This window comes from Parasteatoda tepidariorum, chromosome 6 (genome assembly GCF_043381705.1).
Source record: "Parasteatoda tepidariorum isolate YZ-2023 chromosome 6, CAS_Ptep_4.0, whole genome shotgun sequence".
In the NCBI taxonomy this organism is placed as follows: Eukaryota; Metazoa; Arthropoda; class Arachnida; order Araneae; family Theridiidae; genus Parasteatoda; species Parasteatoda tepidariorum.
The window spans coordinates 19454499-19465621 of NC_092209.1; the positions used below are offsets into that span (position 1 = coordinate 19454499).

Sequence of the window (11123 nt, forward strand, 5' to 3'; positions counted from 1 at the left end):
TATAAGCTTAAAACAATGAGATTTATCTAACTTTTGCTACCACTTCATAAAAATATTTTCAGATCGTGGGAACCGTAATATATTAAGAAAAAGTAATATAAAGCAACAATTTAATAGAAATTTTGATAATAAACATTAAAATTTTTTATTTCTATGCTAAAAAATATAATCGCCTCGCTCACCCACAAAATAAATTCAACAGTTTTAAACTTCTGTTGCAATAACAGAACTATTTGTTGCTAAAAGTGTAAACAGTGGTAGCCTGTTTATGCTTGGATTAATTTGGTGTTTTCTAATGTTCACTTCCGTTTTAATTTTAAAATAACACAATTCTTACATTTCATATCAAAATACAGCGAAACCTCGATGAAAGACCACCTCTGTGTAGCGACTTCCTCTATGTACGACCACTTTTGGGAGACACGGAATTTTCTCTATAGACTTTGTGTTGAAAAAAATCTTTAGGAAAGACCATTCAAACGTCTCCCAGGGACCAGGCAAACCTCCAAAGCCAATTGCGGTAATGGACAATTAAGGAAACACTACAAAATATAAAAAATAAATAAGTAGTAGATTCAAAAGTATTCTAAATAATTGCCAGTGGCTCTTATTTAGCTAACTCTTTTTGACGATCTCTGAAAGAGATTGACAACCTCGTGTTACAGTTGGAGTGCGTTAAAACGCTGCTATCAATGACTTAGTTTTAAAGTTAAAAGCAGAGATGCCAACTTGCTCCCGACAGCAAATATATATTTTAAAGTGGTAGGTTATTAATTTTGATTCTTGGTCTAATAAATTCAATTTAGTAGATTTTTATCCACTACTATTTTTAAATAATTCATAGACCAATATATTTCACCACATTAAAAATTTATGCCATTCTAAAAAGCAAGTAAAAATATTCAAATATTTGCGAAATTTACTTTGTAGTTACTTACCGTTTTCTATAATTAATTTGGCGTGTCCGGAGTAGTAGGCATCTTTGTAAAAGTTAGATCAGAAAAAAATAGTTAATTAAAAATAAAAACCTCTCATTTCTTTAAAGTAAACTAATTTTTTTATTATAAAATTATTTACAAAGTAAAACAAAAAGGATAATTGTTTAATAATTTAAAATAGTTCTATCATTCATAATTGGTAAGTTTGTTTTTACACATAATTATTTCCGTAGGGGTAATATTGACACTAAATTTTATTTATCGATCCAGTTAAGTAAAATTTTTGTGGCTACTGTACTATCGTAGCACATATTAAACAGATGCGAAGAGCATTCATTTTTTTAATTAAAGTGGTACTCTCGGTGTATCTATATCTCCTGCAGGAAGGATAAAAGTGAAATAAGCTTTTTTCCAGGTTCTTACCTTTTCTGGTTAAATAAAAGCCCTAAAGTTAACTTTATCCGTTTCGGATAACGCTTGTTATGACAACGCTCGTTTCACTTTTGATTCATCAGTGTTGCTACGGAGGACTATAAATGGAAAAAGTGGTGATTCATAAAATTCAAAATTTTACAAAACGAGATTATAATTAGATTTTTACTTCTAGCACAGATTTTTTAGTTGAGTATTGAGAGTTAATAAATGATCCTCTAGGATAAATAAAAAAGTTATTTGCGAGGAAAAAATTAAATTATGCACACATTCTCAACGAAATGCGAAATGATGCTAAGCGACGCAGTAATCTTCCAAATGCGTTTAATGAAGTCCAAGGCAGATAAAGGAAAGAATTGTGATTCGTACTCGAATTGAGCAAAAGTTTTTATGAAAAATCTCAAGTTCGAAGACGTCAAGTTAGGAATCAATGAGGAATCTAACGTAAAGAAGAAGAAAAAAAAATCCCCTTTGTCAGTTAATTAACGAGGACATTGTTTAAATAATGACTATAAAATATCGGATGAATCTTACAATTTTATATAAAGCTAAACAATGTCTTTTTAAACCCCTTAAATATGCTAATTAATTAGAACAGACACTATTTTAAGTTATGAAATCAGACACAAAAACATACTTTCTCTGAATAAACATACCATATTTTCAACAGGTTTGGGTTTAGTTGGGCCGAAATATGCAACCGCAATTTGGGAAATACGGTCCCAATAGTTTGGTCTGGACTGGTATTCTGAGCTCGAAATCGAAAGTCGATTTGAGCCTTTGGAAGCCGCACCAGGGGGCGGCTTCCAAAGGATACCTGATATTCTGCTTTTCCCGCCCATAACTCGATTTTTGGTATTACAAACAAGTTTTAGTGGATCTTGAGCTCTCTTTTCGGTCGACGGTACCAATAGTTTGGTCAGAAGAGTGTTCCAAAGTTTGGACCCCTTAATGTGAATTTTGCTTTTTGCCTACTTCGTTAATTCTGTAGAACTTTTTATGTGAATTGAAAAACTCTTACACATAATTATGAGATTCGTTTGTCCCAAGAGAATTCCATGCGATTCGTAAATGTTAATTATCTTTTATTTTATTTCAGAATGGTCGAAAAATTTTGATTTGTAAGATACACAACTTTTTTGCATCATTTTAATGAATGTAATTTTTTTATAGCAAAATAGAAAATTATACAAAATCGGTCTGGAAATTGAATTTCAAAGAAAAGTCAGGCACTTATATTTATTCAGAGAAAGTACGTTTCGGTGTCTTATATCGTAACTTGTAATATCGTCTGCACTTATTAATTAGCATATATGAGATCACTTCCTAGCATATTTGAGCCATGAAGATTGAGTCCTAGAATGTGAAGATCTGATCATTAGATCAAAAGTTATTCAGGGTGGTCCAGTGTCTTCTTCTAGATTCTCGTTATGCAATGTTTTGCTAAAGTTTGCGGTGTTGCATTTAAGGCTGCTCTTCGAAGTCTCCGTCGTAATATGAAATAATCATAGAGTTATAAATAAGAAGGAGTGGGCATTCCTCCCCTTCCCTATTGGAGCGAGTGAAGTAACTGTCAAGTAGCGGCGGCCATGTTGGTATAACCAGAAACTTTGCGGAGCCGCTCAGGTTTCAAGAGGAAGAGTTAGGTTGTTTTTGATCTTTTCTCTTATGATTGGAAAATTTCGAAAACGAGATTGAAATAGTTTTGTTGTTAATACATAACACCTTTTTTCATTCAATTTTTCAACATTAGTTTCTTTTCTTCTTCCCAAAAAATAACGTTTTAAGATAGCTCTATTTTACAACTGAATTAAAAAAAGAACTTTACAGCAGTTTTCGGGAACTTAGGTTCCTTTATATTTTATCTAGGCATTAAAAGTAATATATTATTGTTATTTAAGGGGGCAGCTTTCCAATTAAAAATTTATTCAAAGAATATCACATTAAAACCACACTATTTTGAATATAAACAAAATAATATGAAACGCACTTTTCTTTAAAGTTAGAATATTTAAAGGGGAAAATATTGGTTTGTGCTAAAAGAATAGCAATAATCAGCATTAAGCCATTTGAGTAAACACTTGGGTAATAAAACTAGTCCATAACATACTTTTTATTACTAAGCAGAGAAGTCTGATTTCTTTTTTTTTTGCAAAGCACTTGATCATATGAAGTGTACAAAACTGTAATTTACAAATAGCAACGTAAAATAACTGTGTATTTATTTTTAAAGGTAAATACCCAGAGTATTTAATATATAGGAATATTTATTTTCCAATTGAGGTTTAAACTCCACTCATGAAATGCTCTATCTCATTCACAAAATACATGAAGTGGTGAGCAAATAAATGCTCTATAATAAATGCCCAGGCATTATTATCTATAATGAATGCTCTATAATAAATTATAGCTTTGACACAGCAATTGAAACGTTAATAGAGGAAGGTGGAGGCTCAGATGAAACAAATTTTAAGGCTTTTAAGGAACTTTAAAAGATAAAATGAATACTAAAGCCTTTTTAAGGCACATAGAAATCCTGGAAAGTACTAGATTTAAATGTCAACACTTTGAAAATACAATGAGTAAATATATAATTACTTGCTGCTTTTTAGCAGGGTTTGAAAAAACCCAACCCACCTGGGTTTTATTAAAAAAACCCGGGGGAAATTGGGTTTTTTCATTTAGTACTCATAAGCTTTAAGTTTTACTGTGTAAATATTTTTATTTATTAAAAGTGTCGTATAAGCTTAAAAATAGAAATAAATCCAAAAAGTTATTTTAATTTTGTTATATGCATTTTATGTTAAGCTTAAATAGCGCATTATCACTAATATATGTTTGAATCTTCTTTAGTGTTAAGTACATAATGTTTCACAATTTTTAACTCAAGCATTGTAAAATATAAATGCAGTAATATAAAAGGAACAAGTTTATTAATCTTTTTGTTTTTACACACATTTATTTACTATATTTATTAAATATATATATATATATATATATTATAAAATTATAATCTGTTCATATTTATAATCAGTAAAAACTAAAATTTCATCTGACTTTTGACTTTAATAAAAAACTGAAATAGATATTTAATGGTCTTCCATGTTTTTATAATAAGATTAATAGAAAGTGAAATTAAAATTACGTATAATTATAAAGAGTATCATGTCCCATTTTTTTTCCAAATAAATGAAGAAAGAAAATGATTTCATTTTTAGACAAATAATTTTAAAAAGTTCTCTTATAAAAAGTTTTAGCTTACTTTTTTAAAGTCAGAAAATAAAACTGTTTTGATTTCTTAATGTATCACTTAGTAAAAAAAAGAAACTATTTCTTTTCAATTTTTTTAAACATATGAATTAATAATAATAACCTGTTTATTAATATATAAAGCATGCAACTATATTTGAAAAATTGATCTTTTCAGACTGTATTATTTAAATTTCTATTTGGTTTAATATCATTTTCAGCAATAGACTAATTGCTAAAATAAAATCTATTACTCAGTTTGAAGAATGTTTAAACACGTACAGCTCTAGTTCAACGAAGTTCGCTGGGTATGGAAGTTCGATTTGTTTTGGTTGTACCAATATGGCGCCGCGGTTGCGGTTAAGGCTTCACGAGTTTACGGGCATGCCGTCTCCTCCTATTTATTACTCTATGGAAATAATACTTATTTGTGAATAATATGCTATTTTTTATAACTGCTGCGAGTTGCAACTGTTAATCATGACTATTAGGTCAAGTTTAGCCAATCTCAAGCCAGTGATGTCTATGCTTAGTTTGAAAATGGTGCAAAATGTCAATGCGAAGAAAAGCCATAGTTTTGTAAAAATGAAAAGCGTTTGTGGTCTAATTTTTTAATATTTAAAAACTTACTCACATGCTACATAACTTGGACTCATAAAAGTTTGCAAAAACTGAGAATAAGCCAGTGATTTTCATGATTTTATCTCGCTGGGAAAATGTCGCCAAATTGGCGATTTTTAAAAAAGTTTAACAACGTTTAAGTTATTTAAGTTATTTGTCTGTTCTAAAGCCCAGATAATTCTTCACGGCAAGATTATATATATAGTTTTGAATCATCGAATTGTTTCAAGTTTAAGGCACTTAAGCAATGACCTTTTCCCCCCCTCTCTTCTTGGCGATAGGATTAGTTAAAGGATTTCTTGCTTAATTTGGCGACATGTTGGTGAAATCTTTCTATTTTAAGATTTTTATTGAGGTCTTTGTTTAGTAAGTTTTCTTATAAATTTGTTTTAAAAGGTGACAAGTTACATTTGCGATTTTGAAATGCTGTTCCATACTGGTGAAGCGTAAGTGAGAATCAGTCTGATCATTAAAATATAAATTAGTCGCTTTATTTTGATATCTAACTTTGATTTAGCAGTGATGAGAGTCTGATGTTTGTTTATTTCTGATTCTTCTGATATTCTTGATTTTTATCTTTAATATTTTTTTACATGGTTTCTCCAAGTGAAGTTTTAGTTTAGCACTAAACAAAGAACATTACTATCAGTTAATCTGACTTTTCATATATTTGCATTTTAATTATTTATTTATAGCGGAAAAACATTCTTTTTACTCTAATTTCTTGAAATGTTATTCAATTAACTTTTCTACCGTTAAAAAAGTTATTTATTGTAATTAGGCAAATTCGGTAATTGTTAGAAACATGAAATGCTTGCAAAGTTGAAAAGAACGCTGCTTTCAATTGTAAATTCTTCTGTTATATAGCTACCAGTATAAGGAATCGTAATCAGAAAATATACAAAACTAACACAACGTCCATGTCAACACAGTTACATATCGGCCAACTTTTAATCCCTTTCATTTTGATTTTTCCCAGTGGTATTAAAATGGAATTATAATTTCCATTTTAAGCAAAAAAATATGTTGTAATTGAAAAGCTTAAGTAGACAAATATGAAAGTAACACAAACTAATATAGATGCTTAATTTTTTTAAGAATAGTGGAGAACAAAATCATTTAAAAATTAAGTTTATAAAAGAAAAAATAGTATATATTTACTACCACCTTAAATATAAAAATAAAATTTTACGCCAAATGCGTAAAAGTTGGCAGTTATGCAATTACACACAAAGGAGAAAGGACACCGAACACAGAGAGAAAGAAACATCCATGCCCTGAGCAGGGAGACCATGACTTGCTCAAGGTGGATATTGAGAAGAAGAAGAAAAAGAATATCTGAATGGAATGAAGAGAGAACGTTTTCCAGCTTCCGTCGCGATGTCCGAATAAGAGGCACTTCCTGCAGATGTCCAGTGGAGCGGAAGTGACGCCTTTTGTCAGCCGGAAGAAAACTAAGTCCGGTCTCTGGTTGAACGACCCTCTCACAACACATTTATTCTGATAAGACGNATTAAATATCTTTAGTAAAGGATAAGGGTAGAAATTCTATTTTGGGACTTCAAGGCTAAAAACATGCCAATGAATAATAATTAGATTTATACTTCAAAAGAGAAGTTATTTTAAGATCTTTCACTTCCATATAAGGAAAGATTAAACGATTTGCTATGAGTAATAAATAAATTGATGAGGCGTAAGAATACAGAAAAAGGCATATGACTGGGCCTCTTTACAACTAAAAATCATCCTATAAAATGCAGGAGCAATGTTTTAGCGTGACTTTTTGGTGTATAATGTTTACCAACTAAACTTCGTCAGATCTGACTGTAACTCTGTCTCTCCCTCTCCGTCTGGAGAGGGGTGAAACTGCTATTTCACCATCGTTTAGCTAAATAAAATATTGTGCCGAAACTGGACTTGTTAATCATGTTGCTCTCAATACTAATTTACTAAAAAATTATTAGATATATATACGGAGTTATGGAAGATATCCGTAATAAGTGAAGTGAAGGTCTGTTTGACTTCTCTTTTATATCTTTTACCAGTGATGTAAAGATGGATTCTCAACAGTTACTGTTCTAAACAGGAAATTCTTTCGAAAATAAATATTGCAAACAAAATGAGAGTAGATACATAGAGTTTTATTCCACGATTTGAAAAAATATGCTATGAGCAAGCGTAGCTCACCTACCGCACTAAGCGAATTCAGAAAACCTCTAAATGTGAAAGATATATTCATGGCTTTTTTATATTATTAATACTTACAATAATATATATTATTGTTATTACATTATTAATTTTAATTAAAGTACTTGCTTTCGTTTTAAATTGAAATGCGTTAACCATGTTCAATTCTCGCCGTTCATTAACTGTTTCATCGTCTTATACACACATGAAAAATGCATTCCTTTCTTTTTTTGTTGCAAATAAATATGCAAGTTTGAGTGTTCTTCACAAACATCTCTTATAAGCGCAAGCCAACAGAGATGCCAACTGCTCCGGACACGCCAAAATAATTTATATAACGGTAACTAACTACAAAGAAAATTTTGAAAATATTTGACTATTTTTGCTTGCTTTTTGAAAGGTACAGCGTTATTAATCATATATAAAGTGGTGAATAATATAAGCCTACGAATTATTTAGAGATAGTGGTGGATAAAAATCTACTAAATTGAATTTATTAAACCAAGAATCACAATTGATAAACTACCACTTTGGAATATATATTTGCCGTCCGGAGCAAGTTGGCATCTCTGTGTCAAGTTGAAGAACATGCATTAAATGTGTATTACAAATATTATACAGCAGGCAAATATATTATCTGATTTGTTTTTAGAGTCGTGGTGGATCGAGGGATAGCACGCTCGCCTCTAATTGAGAAGACCCGGGATCGAACCCTAGTGATGACAGGTAGAAACGAATCCCACACCGAGCACTGTGATGATGTGTAATATCAAAATCTGTTAGATTATCGGAAATATATTTGCACTAAAATCTAAAATACAAAAAAGTAATTTTTAAAGAAAAGTATTGCATAACCCAGGGATGGGCAAACTTTTTTAGTCGAGGGCAAAAAATCGAGAGAAAAAATTTGGCGGGCCGAGTAAAAAAAAAAAAAAAAAAAAAAAAANAAAAAAAAAAAAAAAACGATATGCAAGTTTTAATTTAAATATATAATGAGATGAATGACACTGCGATATCATTTTAAAAAGTTACTTACATTGGCGGACATTGGTTCGAAGTGAGATGTACTTTAAGAAACGAAGCTGAATGCTTGTCTGTTAGTCTACTTCTGAAAGGATTTTTTCTAAGGTTCATAGTTGAAAACTCTTGTTCACAAATATAAGATTAAGCAAACATAGCACTGATTTCCTGGGCATGAAATATTAGATTTTGGAAACTAGCTTTTGGCAATGATTTGTAAAACTCAAACTTTGCCATATTTAAAAACAACTGTTTCAGATGATTGTTAGATTACCTGCTCGTTCGAGCTTGAAATGCGCAGTCTGACACATGTGAAGTACAATTCACCTATATTAGATTCCATAAGTTTGCTCCTCGAGAAGGACAAACGCTATTGTAGTTGGAACCAATCTACGGCTATTCTATAAAGAACTTCTGCTTTCAGCATTTTACCAATTGAAGCTGTCTGTGCTAACTATTTCCATCAATTTATGTTTTGTAGAACAAAAATAGAGAAAGTAAAAAGGTCATCAGTACTTTGTTAAAAAAGAAAAAACAAAAATAGCTTTAAACAAAGTAGACAAAAAAATGGATGTATAATGTATATTGTTTATTCGCCAGGGATCGGCAAGTTAAAATTCTATTCGCGGGCCAGATGAAACCTTCCGACGGGCCACAGTTGGTCCGCGGGCCGTAGTTTGCCCATCCCTGGCATAACCATTAATTATTAAAATGCTAAATATAACATTTTCCCCTTATTTTGAGCTAAATAAATAAAAAAAAATAGTGGAAAAGTATGAAAAAAATGTTTTATAAATATTCTACACCAATGGAACTACGTAACATTTCTTGGCCGGATCTGCATTGTGTTTAGAAATGGTATTAATTAATATTAGAAACACAATGTTGCATGTTTTTGCGTAATAATGTTATTATTTATATATTTCAGGAATGGTAATAGCTGTCATTACTTCCGGTGATAAAAAACAACTTGCAAGAATGATCACACCCTATTTCGATAATTATAAGGAAACAGAAGCATGCCTTACCCTCCGTTTATTTGTATCCGGCGAAGGAGTTTCCTTTTTTCGAGTTGAAAAGCAAACAGATTCAGGATTTCAAAAAATATTGAGCGTACACACTCAGACTGCCCACTGGAGAAGTTTCAGTTTGCCGATACAGGTTTCCCAGTTCGTGAGAGTAAGTATGTGGGGCGCAAAATTTAAAAACGGACCACTCCGAAAAACTTTTGATGTAATGATCGGATCTTCGCGATTTTAGAGCTCAATTTAAATAGTTTGAGGGTGTGACCTTAAATATGCTAATTAACCTCTTAATGCACAGTTTCTTTGAAAAAACCCGGCAAAAAAAAAATCAATTTTTTTTCTGTAAAAAAACACACTTTAGAGCATTGTCTTTTCTCTTGGTGGACAATTTTGATATACTGCGCTTTTGTTCGATGGAAAAGGGCTATATTCAGAGATGCCAACTGTCCCGGACGCGTCAAAATAATTTAAAAAAAAGGTAAATATCTACAAAGTAAATTTCGCAAATATTTGACTATTTTTGCTTGATTTTTAACATGCACAGCAAGACATAAGTACTTCGTTCGTTGTAGTAGAACTGCAGAGATGCCAACTTGCTCCGGACAGCAAATATATTTTTTAAAGTCGTAGTTTATCCATTGTGTTTCTTGGTTTAATAAATTCAATTTAGTAGATTTTTATCCACCACTATTTCTAAATAATTCGTAGGCTTATATACTTCATCACTTTATAGTACTAATGTCATGCTATGCCTTTCAAAAAGCAAGCAAAAATAGTCAATTATTTGCAAAATTTACTTCGTAGTTGTTACATCTGGAACTGGCCTTATGGCTTTTTATTACAAAAGTTCTTGACTTGATGGTTTTAAAATGGTGATAGTTTTTTAAGTGGTGAATTATATAAGCCTACGAATTACTTAGAAATAGTGGTGGATAAAAACCTTATAAATTTATTTTATTTAACCAAGAATCACACTTGATAAACTACCTATTTTTAAATATATATATTTTCTATCCGGAGCAAGTTGGCATCTCTGTATATTTTATTCTTGAATAAATAAGTGTTATAGCTAACAATCCTATGTAAGTGATAAATATCAATAAAAATTTTTTTTTTCTTAGCTTTCACATTGTTATTTTCATTTCTCGATTATATTCGAGAGTGAAAAATTATAGCAGCATTAAATACAACGCCACTCGAATTATCTCGAGTGTACAAAGTTTGGCCTGTTTAGAGCGCTCGAATTAACTGGAGGACACAAGTTAAGGGGTTAATTAGTGTAGATGATATTTTGAGTTACGAAATCTGGCACAAAACGTACGAATTGTTCCTAAAGACCTGTAACTTTTTTTTAAAAATCGATTTCTCAGTAATATTTGATTGATTTTGCACAAATTTTATAATTTGCGATGTAAAATTAGATTCTTTAAAACGATGTTAAAAATTGTATATCTTACAACTTAAATTTTTTTGACTATTATTAAATAAAATAATAAAAAATATTAATCATTTACTGAAAGCTATCTCTTTAATGGAATTTATCTTTAGATGAACGCTTCCCTGACCGAACTATAATTTCCAGATAGCGGCTACCTCCTATATTTTAGGAGTCAAAAATCCGAATTTGTCGAAAGAAAAAGTATATATATAT

General features: G+C 30.7%; 1 protein-coding gene across 1 annotated transcript in view; it reads left to right on the forward strand.

The window, feature by feature from the left end:
* The window catches only part of LOC107452978 (uncharacterized), a gene marked incomplete in the record, with an annotated part of 25745 nt that overhangs the window by 9685 nt on the left and 4937 nt on the right, over positions 1-11123 (forward strand). The window contains 1 exon segment of the mRNA XM_071182066.1: positions 9376-9626. Within this exon segment, the coding sequence (XP_071038167.1) occupies positions 9376-9626 (251 nt within the window).